Source organism: Camponotus vicinus, unplaced genomic scaffold, assembly GCF_025532165.1.
Source record: "Camponotus vicinus isolate PSW18456_S1 unplaced genomic scaffold, iyCamVici1.0 SCAF_2, whole genome shotgun sequence".
NCBI lineage: Eukaryota > Metazoa > Arthropoda > Insecta > Hymenoptera > Formicidae > Camponotus > Camponotus vicinus.
The window spans coordinates 16,552,391-16,578,282 of NW_028141956.1; the positions used below are offsets into that span (position 1 = coordinate 16,552,391).

At 31.5% G+C, this 25,892-nt stretch overlaps 1 protein-coding gene across 50 annotated transcripts in view; it reads right to left on the reverse strand.

The window, feature by feature from the left end:
- The window catches only part of Slo (calcium-activated potassium channel slo), a 103,026-nt gene that overhangs the window by 41,447 nt on the left and 35,687 nt on the right, over positions 1-25,892 (reverse strand). For 24 of the 50 annotated variants that reach the window (XM_083091457.1, XM_083091456.1, XM_083091452.1 and 21 more), the window contains 5 exons: positions 21,913-21,974; positions 21,543-21,639; positions 20,897-21,160; positions 20,261-20,428; positions 1,750-1,841 (listed from right to left, as the gene is read on the reverse strand). In XM_083091457.1, coding sequence (XP_082947583.1) covers positions 1,750-1,841; positions 20,261-20,428; positions 20,897-21,160; positions 21,543-21,639; positions 21,913-21,974 — 683 coding nt within the window. Of the gene's footprint in view, positions 1-1,749; positions 1,842-7,385; positions 7,478-11,861; positions 11,954-20,260; positions 20,429-20,896; positions 21,161-21,542; positions 21,640-21,912; positions 21,975-25,892 lie in introns of all 50 variants that reach the window. The other 26 variants (XM_083091499.1, XM_083091460.1, XM_083091470.1 and 23 more) reach the window with 2 other exon arrangements.

A 25,892-nucleotide genomic window follows, 5' to 3' on the forward strand; every position in this document is an offset into this window, starting at 1 on the left:
CAAATTAAACCAATATCTGATGAACCGCCCTATTGAAAGTTAAAATGGTTAATATTAATAAAATATTAATGATAGAAACGGCACACAATATACAGATGATATAATTCATAAGAGACAATGAAAAATGATAACGTTAATTGATCCGAGCGAAAGATTTATCATCGCAACAAAGCTCTCCTGGATTACTATCATACGCAAATATACGCGAGTAATTTTCTATCGACCGTGGACACATGTGATTGTATTCGAATAAAGTGCTCGAACAATAATGCGATCAGCAGCAGTGTTGTTGTTGTGTAGCTTCCATCTTACGAAAGATCACAGCCATATTTGCATTAATTGTGAATGACAGTTGAACTGAAAAAAAGATCTGTCATTCTAGAACTATGTCGTTTTTCGGCCCACTGAGGATGTCCTCAACCAGAATCCCTGAGCTTATGTATGACCAGCAATCTCTTAGTGTTATTTAATAAATATCTTCTTTTCCTTTCCCCTTTTTAAGGTTTATGAATACATAAAAAAATTAATCTCATTATTACATATTGTCTAAAACATCCAGATTATTACATTGAAGAGGTACAACATTAGGTTATATAAGTATGTATATATATAATATATGCATTCTCAATATTCGGATAATGCAGGGTACATGCTGGGCATTAATCCCTTGCACTTGGAGAAAAATACAGCTCGAGAAATATATCAAAGCGCGCGATTTGAGTTGACAGTAAATTAACGACAATAAAATCATTCGGCCGTGACATCTTTCTATCGAATAATTAACTCAAGACTCGTTATACGAATTTACAGGCCGCGGTTTATTAGTACGATGCACAATTGTTCACTCGATGCAAAGTTGTCGCATATACATTGACAGCGAATTACGTTATCTGTGTTTCGCCTCAATTTAGATTCCCCCGAGGTTCACGGTCGACACAATGATTACGATGTTAATTAATTAATGGAAGCGATCAAGCGAACGAAATTGATCCGGACAATGCGTTTTGTTAAAATCCGTTTTAGATTCGCGCGATTTATTGACGTTCAAACATGAACGCAATGAATCTCGCGTAACATCTACGATCAACGAAGTATCTTGAAAAGTACTATATATATATGTATGCAGAAGACTCGTGTATAATATTCACTCGTTTTACATTTTACGCTATATGCGTATATCAAACACGATAAGCTGTATTTGTCCCAAGTGCGATCGGTGTGAACAAACAAGCTAACACCAGTTGCTGAGTGTGGTAAGTAGGTCCGTGGTGGCAGACGGACTGATTGGTTTATTGAGGGGTTTTTTGCTGATAGGCTAGTGTGTGTTGTTGAGGAATGTTTTTGGGGCAGCGGCTGCACTAAGGCCGGCTGACAACTAGTGCAATGAGCTGGTATGGAACTGCGGTTTTGCGATGCTAACACTGATCTCTAAAATATATATATATATTTATAGACTTATAAGAAGGATTTGTCGGATGAGAAAGGGGCTTCTTGATGGGGATTAATGTTTGTACGTGCTTCTATTGGAAAATTGCATTCACAGGAGACATGGAAAGTCGGAAAAGAAACTATCTCGTGTTCGTATGTGTACGTGTATGAAAAAAAAGTATACAGAATATTAGGTGTAAATGCTAGAGGACTAGGAAAATGAAAATGGAAATTATATTACATTTTGTATACAAGAGGATATCGTAGATATGGGGGAGGGGCTCAAATTAAGGAAGCTAATTGGTTGGTTGTGTCTCTCACCTGCGACCTCGCTCGTTCTTCAAAGTGCCGCCATACTTGTTTCGCGTCCCGATCAGGTCAATTATCTCAGGGATACAACTGGCGAATATGGCCTACACCACGTAATAGAACAGAACACAACACTCGCATCAATACATTTGTGTGACAGGATTGGTAGTAGAATTTACTTTCGTTTGTTTCTTTTTCTCTTTTACATGTATCTTGTTCGATCGGTCGATTCTAATTTTTCTGTAATATCGTATTTTTCTGATGTCGTGTCGTGATGTTTTGGGTCGTTAATAATCGTCATACCCGAAAGCAATATGCAATAATCGCTTTTTTCTTTTCATTCTCGTTAAGTGACAAAGGGGGAAAATACTTGCATTTATGAAAAAACTCTGAGACTCTTTGGCTCGACTACCGAGTTACCCAACTGTTCGTAAAGAGACGATTGTCAATGCTGTATCACTGTGTGCGCTCCCTCTTCGCGAATTAGTGATGTTTAGAAACGAAACATGTCCCAAATAAAAGGACAAGGTAGGCCCACACCTATCCACACAGATCCTATATTTACAGATCCTATACCTACACCTAGACCTAACGAATTCTACATGTGTCGACACGTTTACTTAGTCCATTGGTAGAGCTATTTGTATCCACGCTCTTTAATAATAGTATATTATTTTCGTAATATTAATCGCATGTCATCCTGTCATTTTCAACAAAAAAAAGATCTTCTTTGCTTCAATAGATGTGGTCCAATTATATCTTCGAAATCTTTATCGTTGTTTTTATTTTTTTCTGGAAAAAAACTCTGTTCCTAATTTATCCTATCTTTTAAATTATTCTACATTTATCTCCGTACAAAATACGTACGTATATTTGATTTTCAAAAGAAATCAAGAGTTATATATTATGTGCACCTTAAGCAGACCTTGTTTTTGTGGTGTTTATGATACTTGGTGAAAAAATAAAAGACAGGTTTTTGGATATTTAGTTGGGGCTCAATTTGGGATATAAATTGAGTTTACGCACACGCGGGAATAAATATCGAATTTTAAATATTGAATAAATAAAGGAATTCTCCCCTTTCCTTACATATAATATAAATCAGGCAGGAGTTTATTTTTTTGAATAAATATTTTGAATATTAGAAAAATTATGAAATTGTCAAACATATCTGAAATATGTTACTTTGTTTAAGAGAATAAAATAGTGGAAATATTACATTCATATGTGATCACATTCATAATATTACAGTATATAATTCGTGGATTCTAATAATCCGGGATATTAAAATTTGAATGAATGTTCAAAATCAAAACCGTGATTTTCATTGTAAACCATATTAGATTATTTGTGTAGATGCCTTACATACACATTTAAATAAATAAATTGTATATTATTTATTTAAATTAATTAAATTATTATATATATAATTAATTTAGATCCATGTCTATCAAATTATAAAATAATGTTTTGAGTTTGCAGTATTTTATCTTTTTGTTTTCATCAATCCATTTTAACGCAGTGGTGCGAATAAAGGAAACGAATTAACGGAATAAAGGGCCGAACTCGTATTAAAAATCTAGTTAAAGAGCTTGTTAGAGTGCCTGGTTAATGTTAATCACTTGTTCACACCAGCTCACGATACAATCGACACAAGACATAATATATACGGAATATATATATATATATGTGTATTTTCAAAATCGTGAGGAAAAATTTATTTATTTACATAACGATAAAGCTATGCTACAGCACACACATTAATGTCGATCTCTTTCTTCCTTCTCTCGAAAGCAAGTGTATGATACACTCGTCATTTTTGTATGAATATATCGAGAATACGTGATATGAAAATATATTTCTTTCAAGCGTATCCTGAAAGGCTGAAAACTTATCCGCAAAGATCATCGATGGACTATTCAGACAAAATTAAATATAACATATTTCACAACAGTTTCATCCTTTTTATTACCTGCTATTAAAGAATATTACTTTCTTGCTGAGCAGAAATAATAATAATAATAATAATAAAAATAAAAACGCGCGCATCTGCCGAACGAAGAAAATCTAATCGCGAAAAGCGGTGCGTCTGCGGCAACGAAGTCTGTGAGCGCGTAATTGCATTATAATCCATTACCAATTTGATTGGAGCGGCTTATATTTTCGCCAAAATAGATTTCACGTTTTGCGGTAATGTTTCTCGATACATCGATCTATACGTGTAAATGTGCTACTCCCATTTCTCGATTTGTGGCCATATGTGGTGATGCACGTAGCGTGTTAACGGGGTGATTGCGAGATTGTAATGTTCCGAGCGGGTATATATATCCCTATCGTCGATCGCCACGAATCCACGCGTGCGTTATATGCGTGTTACACACGCATATATGATATGCAGGACAATCGCCCCATACGTTTCCTCTATATGCGCCTGCACGTGTCGCGAATACGTTACCCGCATGTCATATGGAATGATGTGAGGTATGCTCGATGTGACCCAAGCTAAACTACCTGTGTGTCCCAACAGTGGGATCGTGAGTCGGCGCTTCACGGCGAATGGCGGCAAGACGGGCGTAGATTCGATCAATTTTTCATTCGCGCGTCTCGGTCAAAAGGTCATAGACGCTTCATTCTCTGCTACGCTCTCTCGATATTTTTATATACTACCAATAACGAAATTCGTTATGTCGGACAAGGTGACGTGCATCGATATCAAATCTATTATTATACACTACTGTTTATTATTCTACAAGTTAAATAGCTTGAATTAAAAGACACTGGAAAAGCTACAAAATTGTATCTAACCTTCAAAAATAGAAATTTATCCTCAAATTTTATTTTTCACTTATTTCTATACTATTAAAAAAGATATAATATTGTTAAAATAAAAATCGAATTTTGCATTCCGTTTATTTGTTCAATTTTCAAGACTTTCGAATTGCAGATTTCATATGACAATCTACTTATATATGTACGATTCTCAAGAAGATACAACCGAATATTCCCCTTGATTGATTTTCGTTAGAAATACCGCCTTCGCCGGGTTACGTTACTCAACGTCGTATGTGAATACAGCGTCGTGTGTCGCAGTCAGACGTGCAATTTCTACTGATAAAACCGCTAAAGAGCGGCCGTATGTGCCTACGTCTGCACCCGCTACTGCTGCGCTATTTCAAATGCCAAAAATCGTGTCAAGCCAAGAGAAAAATCGCGATTGAACCGGAGATGATCGCCCTCCTCGCTCGAGGGAAGGTTGTTCTCTCTCTCTCTAAAGGTCATTCCGCACTGGGGGGGAGGGGATTGATCGCCTTTTGACAATCTACAGACTAACCAGAACACTATCGCATGCCACCAAGAAAGTGTGGAAAAAGAGAGAGAGAGCGGAATAGATAGATAAATAGATAGATAGGTAGATAGATAAAGAGAGAGAAGGAACGAGAGAGAAAGTGATAGAAAGAGAAAGAGAAAAAATAAAAGTATCCATGGTTTGCTGGTACTTTCTTCTAGGATATCAATTTCGCCGAGCATGATTGAATTTCCTTCACTCATGAGAAAAGTAGTATCCTTTCATCTCTATCTAATGTCACGCTCTGACAATTCCTATTTTGAAGATATTAAATATAGTCTTAAAAATAGGAGCGTGCCGATCAATTCGTCGAGAAGTATCAGCATTATCCGCAACTCGCTGCTTCACGGCTGTTTCCGCGCATATTTAATTATTTGACATCTATGATAGATAATTGGAATATCTATATATCATATTCAACGTGAAACGCGCAGTATAAGAGCATTCACCCTAAATGCGATAAACAAATATTTATTCATCGAGCAAATATCATTACGATAATTATTTAAATACAATTAATCACGTATAATTATTTAAATAAATTATAGTCATTTAATAAAATAATTTTTTTATAGAGGGAAGTATATTTAAAATAGGTGGGAAGAGTAAAAAACTAAAATTGCCTGCCTAAAGCGACCAAAAAAAATAGAATTTTCTGCATCGACTTGTAACTTGAACATTTTGAAGTCAGATACAACTCATACATTAATAAATTTAATATCATTCGCGCGTGCAGGAAAGATGATATTGTTATGTGACATTCATCATCAATATTAATCGTCTAATGCAATATACGTGTAATGGGAAAATAAATAAAATGGCGCGCACTAGTATGCCAGTGAGCGACCGTTAGCTAATCTACACGGTAACTAGATTACCGAGATACATTATGCACGCAATGTAAGTCAACTTTCCGCACCTAGGTAACCAATCTACCTTTAATCTCGTTATAACAAAAAGCAAACCGGTGCATCCGATATGAAATATATGTACATATCATTATAAACGTAGAACGCCAATAGAAAAAAATAATACATGATGTAAAAGTAAATATAATTTAGTATGTCCAAAGAGAATTTCGTATGGGTATCCCGAGATATCCAGAAATGAAATAATCGTTAATTAATAAGAGGGGAATGAGAGAACGAACTATTTTTCGTGTGATCGTGCAATCATATATACATATACATATATAAATATGTGACAATGTATACATGTATATAGATATGTATATATATATAAAAAGAGAGAGAAGGAAAGAGAGAGATGCAACAATTAGTATATATTTGTCTCATCTACCAACGTGTATAAACGTATATATATATATATATATATATAAAATAAAATAAAATTCATGTGTTTCTCTTTCCACAAAAGTCCAAGCATACCAGCATGTGTTACCAAAATATTTGCTAATTGAAGTAAAAAGTGGATAAGAAAAAAGCGGTGAAAATCAGCATAGAGGATATATTAAAGAAAGACAAGGTGATTAAAGAGAGGGGACAGTGTGGCTCACAAGAAATCCGAAATAGCAGGTTCTTTAACAGTCACGGATTTTCATGACGGCAGTATAAGCTGAGGGAAGGAGAAGGAACATATTTATATTTACTAATCGAAGAATAAGTTCATCGCGGATAGCGAAAGTGGTCCCGTTGGCTCGAAATCACATGAAAAACGATGAATTTTTATCGGAAAGATGAGAATCACACGCGCAACGTCATGTTCTTACCTCGCTTTCCATCGCGCGATAAATGTTCATGCATACGAGGAATACAATGTTATGACAATTCGTACTCGTCGCTTCAAGTTCGAAACTCGCGACCGAAAAGTTGAGTTGCAGAACTAGGTTGCGAAGGCGCAGTCATTAAAATACTTTGTTACTCAGATCTTCTGTTTATCTAACTTTTTTCGCTCATCTTTTACCGCTGCGACAAACTTTTCTGCTAATTCGGCCAAACCAAAATATAAAACGCGCAAAAACACGTTAATCAGCCGCAACGTTCCCAATGAAGATTTATTTTCTGCGATCGCACTCATCATCTCTCTTAATTAAAGCACTGTACTGATTGCAAGCTTCTGCCGTTATCTGTCATTGAAAGGTCGATTGTATGATCAACGAGCCTACGAGATGATGTCGAGGAAATCATGATGGACATCGCACGAAGATGAGACCACTCGCTATCCAGGGCGATTTCGCCTACTTCTCGTATCTATGTGACTACTGGGACAACACGATGGGAGGGGGCTAATTTCAAGGGGTTGTTTTATGGTTGGCTTCCACGTAGGTGGATTTCTGGGGTACCTGCGTCCACGCTCGCGGCTGTACTGGCCACCGTACTTGCTGCGATTCGCGGCGAGCTCCGTGATCTCTGGGATCCAGCTGGCGAACACCGCCTACACACCCACAATCATCCGTTGCCGTCAGAACAGACCCCTAACCTGAATCTCTTTTATTTTTGTTTCTTTTTCTTTCTTTCGTTTTGTGCTTTCGCTACGTCTTGATCGCTCATTACGAGCGATAGAACGCCATAAATTGTAAAAATGAAAGTGACAAATATGGATTTAGCCGAATTGATGCACAATTAAAATAATAATGCGATGTTTTGTTGAAATTGATTTGCGTAGTTGAATTAATATGTGAATTGTTTCAACAGCAATGAACAGCGAATTTTTTTAAAAATACAGAATAAAATCGTAAATCCTATACATATTTTTTGATAGAAGACGAGATTATCTCAACACCACGGTAACATTATTTCTAACATATGTATTAAATGTATTTTGTTTGAACTTATCATCGAATCCTTTTAAAAAAAAAAGCAATATTTTTTTTGGTATAGTAGAATTATTTTACATAAAATTGTATCATAATATTTAAAGTTTTAAAATATCTGCATATTACACATCTGCATATTTTAGTCCTAAATTTGAAATTAGAAAAATTAATAATTTTTAAAGCAAAAGAGAGAAAAAGAGAGGATTTTAAATTCTAAAAGCTATTATAAAAACTTTCGATCAAGTATGTTATGTATTCCCATTTTCATTTTTGAATTATTCAAAACATGTTTTATGAAATTTCATATTAACCAAATACGATTTAAATTTTTTAAAATAAATCGCTTTTTATCTTTATTTTATTATTTTAATCCCATACTATAAGTTCAATATATATATATATACATATTAAAAACAGATTTCTAGATAATTTTTATTAATTATCAATTTTCGAAATATTAGGAAATTTTTTCAATATTAAACAATCTACATTTTTTTATCAACCCTCAAAATAGTCTTAAAAAATCATACTTTAAAAATATATATGATTAAAATATAGTATAAGATTTTTCATATTTTACGATAATTTATGTTAAATATCCTTTTTCTTCATTTTTTCAATGAATGAGAACGCAGGTTATTTATATTTATCGCGATGAATTGTCGAATGTGAATACGATAAAAATTTGTTTTAACAATGTATAATTCTGTATAATAAAATTTTAATAAAATATATAGTAATGCGCAATAAAGTTATCTTAACTTTCAAATCTCATGTGTACTCCAATTTGTTGAAAATTATTAATTCTTATCGAGAAAAATACAATTTAATCCGCAAAACGTTTATTGAAGTACGACGCATCCTTATTTATTGCGACATATTTATTTTTAACTAATGCTGCATTCAAAACTCATGATGATCTCATTCAAGCAAATAAGACGAAAAATAGAATCGCTTATAAAGAGCGTTGGTTTCCTTCGCATAAAACCGATAAATTAATATAGCGTCGAACATATAATCGTAGCGTTAGCATCGGTAAAATGTCAAATTATATCGAATGATAAAACTACGTGTTAGCGCGATGTAAATTGTGCGTATCATTAGATTAGCGTTGCGTATCATAAGGGAGTCATAAGGGAGTCAATGTTTAATAAGATCAAGAGCAGTAACTCATCCATATAATCTTGCGTAATAAGTCAATTATTCCATAAACACAGTGCCGTTAGTTTCCTCGTTGTAATAAACTGCTATTTGCGTCGCAACGTGATGATTCATAATTTGTCACTGTTAAACGATGTTAATTAATTTTGATTATTCTGTGTATCTTTTATTATTAGAGACAGAAAAACATCATCTTCTTGCACGTAATATCGTAAATTAAAATCAATTATAGCATGCAGGCACTATTATAACGTATGATGCCGGCAATTTTAAATACGTCATTTTAAACATGGCATTATCTATTGAAATGTGAGGTCAAACAACAGATGTTCTATAAATTAGAGAATTATAATTCCTTAATTTTTCTTAGAAGAATCGAGAAGATAAATCAAAATTAGGAAAATTCCTATAGTGCGCTTCGCGATTGCTTGTGTTCTGCAATAACATGATCAAGTATGCGTGTGTGTATGAGTGAACGTATATAATGTATCAGTAGCGTAAAGTGTGTAATCAAATCATGCAAAATAATTTATATTTAATTAAATAAAATTATATATTTTAAATGACTTATATATACTTATAAATACTAAATCTATTGCAACCATTTTTTGGATTTAATTTTTACAGATATATGTTAATATTAAATGTTTGATAATGAAAAAATCTTAAAGATAAAATATACGTCAAGTTCCACTGATATTTCATCCTAATATAGTGCAGTATAATATAAGTAATAGTGTTGTAAAGTATATGTTTATACACTAAAGGTAGCAGACTAAAGTGGCAAATTATATGATTTGTTGAAAAAATGTGCTTTTAATAAATTATATTTAATGACGAGCAAACTTGATGGAGTTAAGTGGTAAATAAGTGTTTAATTAAAATAGTCATTACTATAAAATTTTTAAATCAGTTTTAATTATTTTTTTAATATATCTAAAAATTTTATAAAGCTTTTAGAATTTTCAAATTCGAAGAATATATATGATAAATACCATCAAGTTACCTCTGCTTGTATCATCTTATTATCTATAATATCATTTATTTTATGTGTTGATGCAGATGCTTGTTGTTTCGTGCTGTAGAAATAGAGCAATATAATTAGTAAACGATAGGAAAAAACCATTTTGATCGATAATAATAGATACAAAGTACACATGCATAAGACAAACTTACTAAATACAGCTGCTTCTCTCGTCATTTTGGATTTACACGTAATCTTCACCAGACACATTTTTATAGGTTTGGCATCGCACGGTGAAAGGTCATTGTATTTATTAGAATACATACACAACAATTTTTACGTATAAAAAGATTCGTAAATTTTTTTCAAGAATTTGTATGCAAAGAAAATAAAGAAATAATGTAAACATGTTTTTATTTATATTCTTGTAAAAATATTAAAAAATTTAACTGTCAATAATATAAAATTAAACTGTCAAAAACTAATATACTAATTCAGAGCAAAAATTAATTCATTGAAAAATTTTCCTGCACGAATTAATTTTAAAAGAATATATAATGAACACAAACGAGACATAAAATAATGATTAGCATTTGTTAATGATTATGCGCGAAAATATTAATTTCACACCTGTTCTTTATCGACTTTAATACAAGTTAGTTAGATGATAAAAAATCCACTTCTGGTCGTTCCAAAAGACTGAATATTTACTTGACCGCAAATGATCTTTTCATTTAATAAAACTATTATAATAAGATCAATGTGCTTATTTTGTAAGCTTATTTTGTAATAAGTCCAAGATACTTAATTTGATTAAAGAGAGAGTATTTAATGTAATTTTTTAATTGAAAAGATATTTTTCTTTGTGACGATCTTCTATACCAAAGAAACTAAATCAATTGAAGAAGAAATAGAATCATTGTATCTTTTATCTATTTTCTCAGTTTAATAAGTCCAAGATACTTAATTTGATTAAAGAGAGAGTATTTAATGTAATTTTTTAAATGAAAAGATATTTTTCTTTCTTTCGTAAGAGATAATGCAATAAACAATTTATTATCTTTATTATTTAAATTTAATTTATCTTTATATAAAGAGATAGCTAGTAATTGTTAATATTTACTGTTTTTTTTGTTGAAAATTGCATTATTAAAAAATACACGTTATATACTATTCGTTATTTTATGTCAAATCGTTACGTTATGTCAAATCTTTAAATAAAAAATAATTAAAATAAAAATAAGAACTCATTTGTTATTTGTTATTTTAAATGCATGTTTTAATTATCCTTCCTATCACGCAAAAACCAACATGCCGCAAAACCAATGCGGTCAGATTGATCGAGTGTTCGTTATATGAATGAAAACGCAATAGCTGGATATTCCGATTTCCGAACATTTCTATTATTTTTTCGTACATTGCTCGCCCCATGTCGATCGTGAAACTCTTTCCTTCTCGCTTTATTGGACCTTTCACCGCGGAGGACCGTTTGATTCATTGGGAAACAAAAGGAAACGTCAATGACGATTATATGTACCACACCACGCGGTCGTTACACGAGTCGACCCTATGTACTTCCGACTGCTGTAAATTTTCATGCATTCATCACCGGCCCTTGAGTTCTTGGTGTTCCACTTTAATGTAGAACGATGATTGAACGATGATGGACATTATATATATCGCGACATCGTGTGCGAGTGCATGAGTGCAAATCGTATGTGTGTACATGTTTTGCGTGTACAATATGCGTGTACATGTTTGTACATTCGTTAATTCTTATGAGTAAGTATATACATATACATATATATACTGGAAAGAAAGTAAAATTAATAGACAAGAGATACAGAGGATTGTAGGGTGTAATTTAATAGTAATACCTCTTTCCATGTTCCCGCTTGTATTCGCCGCTGTACTTGGACCTACTGCCTACGAGGTCTATTATCTCGGGTATGCTACTAGCAAAAATTGCCTGCAAATAGAAATCATAACTGGAAAACACTATGCGACTACGGATCGTTAAAAAAAAACTAACGAATTGGGTCATCTATGTATGGTTGCGTTTAGTAACAATGCTTTCGCATTGTATTGACGTGATTCGAGTGCGTGTCTCTCGCATCGGAAAATAGTGACGAAAAAAGAAAAGAGAGAAACAGGGAAAAAATGCGACTGTGCGCTGCGATAATCTAAAGTTTATGTTTCGTGTTTATGTGCTTGTGACGTGAAAATCGTGATGCTTCTAAATATTCTAATTCTAGATATCCGATCGAAAATTCTAAAATTCTAAATGAAATATCCTAAATGGATGCACAAAGAATAAAATATACAATATAAAAAAAGTAATTTTGCTGATTATGTCAATATAAAATCTATTAAAAATTTAATGGCAACAAACCGACTCTGCTCTTTTTGCGATGACGTAGAACAAAAAAATAAAAATATCTAATTATACACAAAGCATGCATATAATGCATTAAAAAAAATATATATATTATATATATATATATATTATAAATAATAATATAAATAATATAAATATACAAGAATTTGTGGACTAGAAAATATATATAACTCCCCTGCTACAACTATATTTAATTCTCCATATAATTTGATATAGTCAAAATAAATATCATGATTTAAAAATACTAAAATTATTAATGTTTAATATAAATATAAAATAGATATTAAATTATATATATACATCATAGTGATGTTATTTTTTACTGCATTTTACCAAATAAAAGTCGCGTAAAACAGATCAAAGCCGATTTTAAGCCACATCCAATAATTACAGCAAAACATTTTCTATCACAAAATGTCATTCATGTGTCTAAGATTCATTATATTATACATTGATATATACTTACACCAAGAAGATTTTGTTGGAACCGTATAGAATCATCTGAAGTGTATGTTTAAGTTTATGTATATAGTATAATAATATTTAAGCATGTGAGCATAAATATATAGAAGCAATACAGTAGACAAGAAAAATATAAAAGAAGGAAACAGCAGAGGTATATTATTAAACATTAAAATTAATAAATTTTTAATTGGCAGTAAATAAAGAAATTTCGACTTTTTGTAAAAACGACTTAACGATTTACCTTCGTGAATATGTTCTAATAATGTGTTCTAATTAATGTTTTATTGTAACTTAATACTTGATAATTTTCTTATTATATCTTGATTAAAAATTTGCGTTTATTGTATGTAAATGCTTAATAAAATTTAATTTATTTTGAAATGATTTCGTTAAAAAAATATAAGATAATGACAAATTTAATTCAATTTTATATAATTCTGCTGTTTATAAGTAGCATAAAAGTTATACGAGATACATCGAATAATATAATAGTGAATATAATTTATTATTAACGATTAAAAAATAGAAGTGAAAAAGATGCAAGCAATTTGTTCGGTAAACGGTAGCGGAAAGGAAATTTTACAAATCGATTTTTCTTAGTGCATATGTAAAGTGAGAGAATAAAGTGCAATTATGCAATTATGTAAATTGTCTATATCGGATACTAGAAAGATATGATCTATCATGAGCGATCGGCAAATCGTGTCATGCCACGTTATTTGCAATTAAAATTAATATAGGCGCTGAAAGTGATTCGCGACTAGGCATTTTCATCGCGATAGATAGTTATATAGGCAACTAAAGACACTGCGAGATCAATGAAATTATTGTAAAAGACAGAGTATTGAAAAAAAATGTCGATACTTTGTGCTCGACATAATATACGTTTTTAAGAAACAGCCAAGTACAGTAGATGTCCTGTAAAGTATTATAGCATGGCGAAGCAGCGAATTGTATTACCGCGATCACTTCACCAAATGATAAATAAGTGGCAAAGTGAGAATTTGCATACCTAGAACTGAGAATTTTAATAGTATTTAATAAGAATAACGTATTCTGAAGTTTAGTAATTAGAATATTAACTTACAATTTCAGGAAACTATAATAGATAATATTGTAAATATATATTTATATGCAGAATTTTAATTTATGATTATTCTGGAAGAAAAAGAGAGATTACAGTATTTGTGAATAAAAATTTAATTTATAATTCCAGAGTTCGTAAATAAAACAAATTATTTGCAAACCTAGAGTTTGTAACCGAATGACTTTTCACGGATATTGGTGAATGAATACCATTACAACACAAATAATATAAATATATAATAAATTAATTTGCAAAATATTTATAAGCAAAAATTTCTAAATTTTATGAACAAGAATCTGTACTATATTTGAATACATTATTGCAATATATCTTTGTATAATCATATAAAATTATTGAACTATATATTGAATATGAATTAATATATTATTATATATTCATATACCAATCGCAAGATTATTATCTGTTATATAATTGAAATGCATTACACGCAAAATTTGCATATAACAAGGAATCCAATAAAATTAAAATTAATTTAGTACAAATAAACATAATATAATTGATTCAAAAAGTGTTTCTTGACGACAATAAGAGCATCAATATGCATTCTAAAATACCATCTAAAAATTTATAAAATATATTGATTCATTTTGAAAAGCTGACAAATATATGAAGCGCGGAAATGTAATGTTATAACGTTAGAAAATATAATTTCCTTTTCTTTGTGTGTAATTCTGAAATAATGCAGTATCCTTTCCTTTTCCTCCTTTATGCAATCAGAGCACAATGTGCAACTTCATCTCTGTCTCACTTTTGGATACTGAGCTCGGTGAGTCAAGAGTCTAGCGAGCTTTTAAGCTCGTCTGAATTCACCTAATTTATGATCGCACGCACGCGTGCACGACGTCGTCTAATTTCAGGTTTATTATCGTGTCTGCGAAATACGTATACTGAATTCGGTTAAAAGTGGTTCTTCGCTTGCTACGCATTATACAGAGACACGTGATATCATATTTTCAAATGAATGCCAAAGTGCTTTGAAAATGTTCCAAAAGAACATCCTCTTTTAAATGATACGAGAACATAATTTTTCGTTCCCACCCAACTGAATGTGACTAGTCGAAAGATTTTCTAACGATTCGGTTACAAATCTCTTGGTGCAACACACGAAAGCATCATTATATTTTCACAAGACAGGATAGATTATATTTATTCCAACGTTTTAGGATAAATTTAATAGATAGGAAAATGGAAATATGGAAATATAGAATAATTTGTAAATTGGATGTAGAATCTCACAAACATTTGCAGATGTAAGTATACGTTAGCAATCTATTGAAAAATTTTATAAAATATGGGCGTCAATTAAAAAATTAATTTATAATGTTCAAGAAGTATTAATGAGACGTCCAATTTTGTTTAAAAGTTACATAATTAATACAAAAATAATATTTACGTAAAAAATTAATTATGTTAAAGAATAATAGATAAGTTTAAAAATTACAAAAATCAACATATTAAACTTAAATTAAACTTTACAATTTAACTTTCTATTTATTTTGCCCTTGTTTTGTAAAAACAATTCACTTTAATTTTTCCATTTCCAATAATCGGGAACTGCCAATTTGTAGAAAAGTCTTAAAGTTAATTGCGCGGGTCCCCCATTTTCCGAGGATTGTTTTCTAACAAAGTTTACAACGTATTATTTAAGATCGGTAGAAAGGTAAAGTGGTATCTCTTGTTACGTAATACGATAAAACTATATCACTTATAGCTTTTGCTCTTTATCGATTGCAGGAGAGCAAAGGAGAAGTGAATGTAGTGATGCGAAGCAGACGAATGTTGCTTCGGTTTGTAAGTTTCTTTCGTAATCATCTCGTTAGTACATATGTTAGTACCGTCGATGATCGAAGTATTGTACGCGTCGCTACGGCCGACACAATTCGAAAAATAAAGTTCAAGCGGCCGGAACAATATCTTACGTCGTAACATATGTGAGCAGCGTATCAGCGTCGCAGAAAATATACATACAGACAGAATGAACAGTCAAGAATCAAGCAAGACACCAATATTTTACCGAAGCCTTACGCCCTCTGAGGGAGAAATATAGTAAAGTTGATATAGAAAAATTTATATAATATTAAGAACCTCGAATCTCTGATTGTGGATTGCTGAGTCACCAAGTCAACATGGTATAAATTTTTTTATCTTCCATTTTTGCAAATTTTATGTACACTCGTCTATCAAAAATTGTATAGAGTATAGTAAAAAAAAGTTATGTAATTTCGAATCTAAAAAATGCAAAGAATGTGTGTGAAGTTTCATTTTTTGCTTCTCATAGAGAATAACATTCATAATTAATTGAATTTCCTTAAGTTTTTATTATCAAATAACGAAGTTACAGAATTACCTAACTTTTAAATCAATTATGTATGTAAATGTTCATGAATAAGAATAAAAATATTTATGCGACTTTCTAAATAACTCTCTTTTATAATATATGTAAATCGTTCATATACACTCCCTTGAAATCCAGTAGCATGGAACGAGATTTACAAAGTTCCATCGCTTAAAGTTTCGAGGCTCTTTTTTTAGTAAAAATCCTGTCAATATATATTCGTTAGCATCGTGAAAAATAGGTTCGCAGCATATATATATCGCAGCATTCATATGACAAGCTGAATCGATTATAATTAAGTTAATCGATTCGCCGCATTATTAGCTACAAGTGATTCTTAGATCGAAGAAAAAAGATAGACAGTGGCTGTAGCAAAACTCGTAGAACCAATTGAAGCCGTAAAATAAGTAGATAGAAATAGAGAGAGAGAGAGAGAAAGAGAGAAAGATGGAAAGAGAGAGAAATAGAGACAGAAAAAGAGTAAAATATGCCTTCAATAGCTACAATGTGTCGTACAAATACATAATGACCGCAATTATTTCTTTCATCATCTCGCGAAATCAGAAGGTTTGAGCGCTCGCAATTATAACAAATTAACTCGAGAACAAACACAATTCGATGTGAAGTAAAATATTGCTACACTAAATGCTTCATAATGAGCTGCGTTTTTTGAAAACTACATCTATTTACTAATCGTCCGATTGAAATTAACCTGTTATAAATTTTCTAATAAAATTTCAAATGTCTCATAAATCTCATAAAGTCTCGGATAAATCTGGATTAATATTATAACATGTAGAAATAAACATTCTAAGACGAACTGATTTTAATTTTTTTTTTCACGTCAAATTGAATGGTTCATGTTCAAGTTTTAGACTATTTTCACGAAACACGATAAAGAATAAAAAATTAGTTTAAATAATTTTATATTTTTTCTATTATTTCAAAAATATGTATTTGAAACTGTCTCTGTATATTATGACGAAGCTTCTTTCACAAAATTACAATCTTTTTCTCTTTATAAAGTGAGATGTACAGGTACGGAAGTTCCATAAAGTCATTATCGAAATCCGTCGTGAGTTTTATGTCAAGATTTTGATCTAATGATTCTTTCAATATTTCTTTGATCATATAAAGTACTTCAGAAAGATTTCCTTTGAGTAAATTTCAAGTTATTGGAAATCAAATTATTGAATCAAACAAAATTATATTTAATATTTGCTTAAATTTGATAAAAAGATTGGTTAAGCTTTTTTATACTTATGTACAAGTTGCCAGAAAAAAAGCATTAATTGTTAAATTATTGTTTTATAATTATAATTAATATGTATAAATATAACTGATAATTACCGAATTGTTTTTTCACATTACACACATACACACACTCACTCCCTTACTCACACACATACATACACGAACATGTCACACTTTACATAATTTCACTATAATTTATTCTGCAATAAAGTTTCTTTTAATAACAGAACAAAATTTTAAAATAAATTTAATTTAATTTTCTTTTAAAATATCATATTAATGAATTATTTACACATACTAAGAATTATCTATTTCAAGATTTTTTTTATGTAACTAATAAAATTATTGTGTGTGATCAAATTGCAAGGCAACTTTTCTTTCATTACAACGATCTGAAACATCACGACGGTTCCGATATGTGATATCATAAGACATTTAAGGCAGTTAGTATTTTTGCCTTCTCGTCTCTTTTGTTATCATAACTAAAAATCGAGCGAATGGGCCAAGTAATCGCGAAATGTTTCGTATGGTAGTAGAAATATTATCCGATTATTTTTCGACATATTATACAAATTACAGAAAAATGAGGTAATATTTTAAAATAATATATATGAGAATACGAATAAAACTGCTTGATAACTAAAGGGAGTTCTTTTATGTTTATCGTCACAAAATAATAATAATAAAGGCTTAATTTGCAATTTTTTACACCAATGAAACTAAATGATCGATTTATATAAATTAAAGTATCCAGTCGTGTATGTTACATTTTAAATTTTAAAAATTTAAGGATACAAAATAAAATATAAATATACTTTACTTTATTTTTAATATAATAATAATTAATAATTTTTAATATAAATAATATGTAAATAATAAAATATTATATTTCTTATAAAAAAAGAAGCGTTTACTTTATATTCGCGGTACAATTTAAGCCCTTATGCGCGAATAAATCAATTTTATATTATAAATTCACATATGTCAAATGTATATTTTCGGGCTATGCTCCCTCCAGCTCGATAATCAATGTTATTTATGAATATTCTATGATGAGCTGCGGACAAACGTTAGCTTGAACGCGTTTCCGACGTTTGAACGGCGATACTCGCGTTTAAACGAGAGAAAAATGCGACGCATCTCTGAGAAAACTTCGAGCAGGCTGTTATCCCGAACAAGTCGAGCGTGTACATAAAGTTCATGTAAACGATCGATAGGCCGCGTACGAACGTACGCATAATAGGATACAAGCATGCTCATAATAATGCGCGCATCGACGTTCAAACGAATCGATCGATTCAATATAACGAGCAACACCATCCTCCGTCGTTGATTTCTGCCCCAAAAAGCCACTTTAGCATGGCATTAAACGAAAGCGGTATTTCAATCGTGGAACAACCACCATTATCTTGTCTCGAGAAAGTTTAAGAAGTAGAGTAAATTCACGGCAAAATAAATAAACATGTCTATTCAGAAAACATACTTGCTTTTCAGTTACCATTTTAAAAAAATGAACAAACTTACATTATTATTAAAATAAAGCTTATATATAAATGCTATCGATTTGCTCAGTGAAAAAAATTTTTTTTAATTTTATAAGTTATAAAAACTATATTATTATTATTATTAATCAAAATTAAAGCTCTAACTTGAATTAATGAATTTATTTGAAGAATTCATAGAGCATAAAAAACATTTTTCAAAGTTGAGCTCTTAAAAAAACATCACGAGATATCATCTAGAGTGCCATAAAGAGAAAAATTTCGCGAATAAATGCTACCTATGCCATCGTCGGTCATTTCTTGGTGTCTTTCGGGACACAGGAAGATCAACGGCCGGAGAACACTTTACACTCGAAATATTCACCGTCTCGCGGCTCGAGGGACACGTATATCTGAGGCTGTCGCTTGTCTCGCCGATAGTTTCGTTCTAATGTACGAGCCTTGGCAAAACCGACGGGTTGGCGGCTCCGATTTGGCGAAACGAGCTATGCGAAACGCCAAACAACAGCGAAATCCGCGATCATACTTTGGGATTTCTCGAAATACGAAGGACAAATACATGAAATATCACGACGCCGATTTGGTGGAAAGATAAAAATGAGAGGTAAAAAAAATTCAATTTCTCTGATAAATGAGAAGTTAATAAAATAAAGGAAAAAAAGACTTAATATCCTGCGTCGATACAATAAAAAAATCTTGAAGTTTCATAGAATTTTATAGAGTTCTTTTCCATACGTTATGTACTTGAAAAAATTAATCGATGAGAAAAGTAGGATCTTTTTGTGCGTTTCGCAAAGCTCATACGCTCGAGTAAAGAATGAAGAAAACACAGTAGAAGGATACAGTTAGCAACATTTCTATGAGAATATTGATTCATTTACTTAATTTAATATTCCGCATTTTGTATCATAATTTTTATTACCACTAAGCGGAACATTTAGCAAAAAATTTTATTACAGATGTTTGCATATTCTCATTTTTCTCGTAAAAGATGCTATCTGCATTTATCCACAGAGAAATCGGATCAGAATGGAAGAATTATTTGTTGACGATGTATAAAATAGAACGCGTTCTTTTTCTATTTTGATAATAACGCGGTTTTCGAGATATACGAGATTTTCGATATATTGTGCGCGGATTTATAGAAGACTCTTTTAACCGATAAATGTTAAAGTGGCTCGACTATACATGAAGAATATGTAAGGATAACTTACCAAACCGACGAGTAGAAAGAATACTAGGAATGTGCGGCCAAGGACCGTCTGGCAGAAAACGTCGCCATATCCTACTGTGGACATCGTCACGATCAGAAAGTACACACAGGTCCAGTACGAAAGCTGTTGCGGGTTGATGAACTCGAAAGGGTCCCCTGAGTTTTCAAGCTGCGGACACGACGTTATTACGTTCAAGTTCATCTCCCGCCAGTAAAATAAAATTGCGGTTTAAATTGGCGGATAATAATAACCATAAGCTTTTATTACTACACAATAGTATAAATGCGGAACATATCCGAGGAATGTGGTTCTTATATTTTTGCGCATATATATCCTGGGAAATGCGAGAAAAAAGCATATTATCGAAAACAAATAATAGTATAAGATTAAATTCCTTTTACGGGAGATAGATTATATAAATTATCATAAAGAAGAAAACGTAAAGACGTTACGATAGAAGACGTAAAATTATGTATCTCTAATTGTTGTTTTACAAGTTTCTAAGAAAACATTTTAAATTTATTATTATTCATTATTAATTCCCATTCTGTGATTAATGAATCAAGATTCAAGATAATTAGAGCAATATATTTACAGCTGTTATTTAGATAATGCACAAAAAGAGGATTGTCTCACCAAATGAATGATGCCAGCAGCGGTCAACCAGACGGAGATGAAGATGGATACGAGTTGGGCGAGACGAATAGAACTCGATGTCTTTAGAATGTTGAGGTACTGGAGGATGTCAGGGACCGTCATCAGTCGTAGGGCTCGGAGGAACCTCAGTCCGATCCACGTCCGATCGAGATATATCGACACAAAAGACGGTGGTATCGTAAAGTAGTCCACGAACGAATACATCTCCAGCATGAACCACAGCTTGTCACTGGCGGCGATAAACTACACGAATCGTAGAAACATATTTATATATGTGGTTTACTTATGACAGATCAATTAGTTATACAAATATTATCTTTCACCAAAGAACCATTTTAAAAAACTTTCACAGAATATAAATAGAAAAGTTTGTTTTACAAAGCGCTCTTATTTTTATAAACTTGAATTATTTTTTTACTGTTCTAAATTTTAATGAAAACTTTTTTTTTAAACTTTTATCTTTACAATATTAAAAAAAATTATGTAAAGATAAAGAACAAAATATAAGCAATGTTAAGGTAACAGTTATATAGAATTTTTAAATTGTTAGCATTCTATTTAAAATTGAGTTTTCATATTAGTAGAGAAATTGAACGGAAACGATGAAATGGATGATCTTACTTACGCGTATAAAAAAGTAGACCATAAAAAATATATTGAAAGCTAAGTCTATCTGCTGAGTAATGTTGTTGCTCCACTTCTGGCAACGCTCCACCTCTTCGCTGTAACATGAAAGCATGAGATTGCGGATGTTAGGTCAGCATCTCTTACGCGAAGGTCTCGGTCTTAAAAAAAGCAACACTGAGAGAGCGATTAAAATAGCGGCGATTAAACTAGCGATTATCGTTCCGCAAAATGAATTAAACTGCGCGAGAACAAACTCTATTACATGTTATTATTCAGCATAACATTTCCAATATTGCACAAAATATTAAGTATTTGTAAATGTGTTTGAGAAACTTAAAAGCTATGCATCTGATATTCTTGTTACTCACCTGGAGGCATCGATGAAGTATATTATAAGCGACGCTATACTGAGAATGAAAACTAACACCACCTGAAACAGACAATAAAATACACGAATAAAATAACTATTAATAAATAGATAACTATTAATAAATAGATGAATAGATAATTAAATAGATAATTTTCTCTTTTGTATACAATTTCATAAAATATAGAAATAACATCTGTACTTTTTATCATCTTTTACTGTGCTTGCAACTCTCTCTTAAAAATCATAGCTGTTTTTACACCGTTTCAAACAACCATGTTTCTTTAGAATATATGACGTGTAATGTTATTTCTCGATTAATTCTCCAGTCGACAATAACGAAAGGCAATCAAAATCGCACAATGGAAGTAATGTTCATGTAACTTCGTATAACTCACGTAAGTATCTTTGCGAATATTTTCATTAAACTGCAGTATCACTTTATCTCCGATATGCAACACGCGTAAAATCCAGCCGATAGCTGTCAGTATAAATGTAAAATAACGTTTATGGCAAGCGTTAAGTCTCTTTATACTCACTTTATATTCAGCATACAGACTATACAAAAATGCTGTAGTTTCTGACGATATTATTAACAATCGCTATAACATCAAATTAGTCTCATGCAACAGAGAGTTAAAGTTACGTTGAATTCTCGAAAACAAACGCGCTAACGACCCGATTAAGTTGCTCGTTAAGTGACTAGTGCTACTAATTACCATCATTGTTTCAAAGACAAACGGTTCATTAAATTGTAGATATTAAAGTAATTTGCACAATGAGTAAGTAATTTGTGTTAACCTATTGGTTAAATAGGACTATTTGCAGTCACAATAATTCGCAATTCTGCAATTAAATAAAAACGGACAGTGCTTGGCACGTGTATCGGAATAATACTGCGGAATAATTAAAATCCAATATTGTTAAATGGCTTCACGCATAAAAACAAATAACATTTAAGTTTGAAAAAAAGATGAACAAAATAAAAATTCTCACTGTGAATCATCATTATTTAGCAAACAATGAAATGCAAGTCATGTAACTCGAATTGTGAAAATCGAAACATATAAAATTTATATCTCGCGCAAAATATTTAAATATGCATCGCGCCGGAATAAAATTACGGATTGCACAGCTATAATTTTTATAAACAATAAAATTAATTATCTAATTAATTATCTATAATTTTTATAAACAATACAATTAAAATTAAGCTCAATTATGCGTAATATGCGTAACTATGTGATGCGCGCAACACGAGGTCGATAAGCGTTCGTATAGAGGATTGTAAGCTATGAATCCATTAGCACTCTGGCAATCCTTATTATCCCTATATCAAAAGGATATGCATAACGACAGTTCGAATGACATTTATGTAGTTTGTGATTAATCATCGACAAGTTAAATAACTATGCAAAAAGACACGCATGTATAATGCTCTTCGAGGAATTAACACATGGCTACACATTAAATAAAATATTAATCTATTTTAAGATAATTATTATTCTCTCTTTCTCTTCTTGCACATGTTTCTTTTCATTACTTCTTAGCTCTGCGAAAATATTCGATTTATTTAAATGGAAATAACGAATGGTTTCCACGGAATGTAATATTCTTATAAGCGATTATATCGATATTCATATTTTATGGCGCGAGATATCTTATCTGTTCTATATTCATTTGAGATTCTCCGGCTATCTATATACGTAAAAGAATAAGATATTCATTGTTAGAGATATATAAGACTTCTGAGAAAGCTAAAATGGTAAAAGATATAGCCAAACTCTTAAATAATTAAAGTACATATAAAATTAATAATAAAATATAAATAATATTTATTGTTAGTTAAAGTTACTTTTGATATTCACATTTACATATTTTTCTATTTTGCATATAATGATAAAGCACTTATTTGTGTGTGCTATATAAAAAACTCAATAAATACACATTTCACGTCATTTTTTCTCTTCATCATGATATCAGAATGTTCATGCTAAGAGATAGACATTAGTTTTTCAGAGGATTTTCTACTTTATATATTCTGCTAGGTCAGCATATCATCAACGGCATTTCTTTAGAAATTGTTCAAAGAAGAATGATTTTCTGGAGACACGTCAGAAATGTGCCCGTGTAATTTCTCTACTTTAAAACTACTTTGTACTTATAATCCACGCAGCAACTTTCTCGTGAATTTCCTTTATAGGTCCGTAACGGAAGGCACGAGGAGATATGCGTCGGTGTAAATTAAGTGCAAAGAGCAAAAGAAAAGAGGAGAGGGAGAAAAATAAAACTTTCACCAGCATACCGCATGATATTCCTGACGCGTTGATCTCATGAGAACGAATACCCTATACGTAGTCACCGGGCGAAAATAGACAGTAAATGCGGTTCTCGACAGAATGATGTAGAGAAGAAGCAAGAGAAGTGGTTATACAAGAGAAGGATGAAGTAACGAAAGAGAAGCGAATGAGCAAACCGACTATAATGTCGAGGAAATAGAGTACAATAATAGGAAACATCGATCACAAATAAAAGCGGAGGAGGAGGAGGAAAAAGAGAAGTATTCCAGAGAGACGATGATCCCGCGAGTCGATCTCGCGTGAATTCGAGTGCGATGCACCCGGAGAATCGCGAACTTCTCCGATGCACTTTTCGGATTATTTTTAACCGGCTCTCTTGCTGCGCGTGGAGATCACGTGGTGAAACGAGTTGAGAGCCGAGCTCACGTTTCCGTGTTAGCCGACAGGCGAGCTTTAAAGTTCAGGGTTATCGCGCGCTAAAGACCATAATAAGAAGCCTGTTGGCCGCCCCCTACGAGCCAACGAACTCCCGTATCATCGATTTAAGTCCTTATCAAATCTGCCGTGCTCCTAACGACCGTTACGGCAAATTGACTTGATAAACGGTTCCACACGTGAAATTACCAGGTAGGAGTGATGGTTTCCTGAAGGAGTACGGTGGGCATACTCTCGCTGCAAGCTGAACAATTCCCTGGATACCATCTTAATAATTCATTTGATATTCTATGCGATAATAGCTGATATCGTTGTTATGCCTCCCTAGAAGAATATTTTATAGAAATATTCTACTTGGTCATTTTCTATAGATATATTCGATTAGATAAATATATTCGATTATTATGCAGAATATTTAAAAACAATCGCTTCTGCTTTTTTTCATGAATAACATCGAATAAAATAACTCTTATCTCAAAATAATTAACTTTAAGTGACTCTAAATTTTAAAAATTTGATAAATGTGTACTATAAAAGCTTAAATAAATTACCTAATGTTTCTCTCTCAGAAATACTTTCTTTCAGAGAAAATTGCATGATTTTTGTGTTTTTAAATCGCTTCTTATATAAATTATATATAAGTAAATACATGACGAGCTATTCTCTCTCTTGCCAACAAGGAAAACATATGTAATATAATAATTTAATTTGTTTAATTAACTGAAAAGCGACATTATTGATAGTTCCAATGCATTCGATGGAAGAATACAAATTCTTGTACAATTTAAATCACTAAAATATAAATTCATCTTTTTTCGAATCAATCAAAATGTAATTTCACATATAATTATTAATTGTATAAAAATTATAAAACTACAATAAAAAAATCACGATACATTCAATTTTTGCAGATAAAGTTTTGTGCCTGCTTCTATACATTTTTTATTTTGTTTTATACAATATATATTTTTTTATATATTTTACTTTTACAACATGCTTATTGATTTTAATTCATATTTCATGTATGTTATCATAGTTTGTAACCATTTCACACTGGTTTCGAGGTAACATAGCGCGTTCCAAAAAGAACTAAATTAAAGTAGGACAAACGATTAATGGCTTTCAAACATCGTCAATATGTACAGTCTACTGTATAGCGCATATTGAAGTATAAAGTATAAATATTTCTACTATTGTAAATGCGTAATGCATTTTCCCTTGTCTTTAAACAAAAAAAAAATTACAA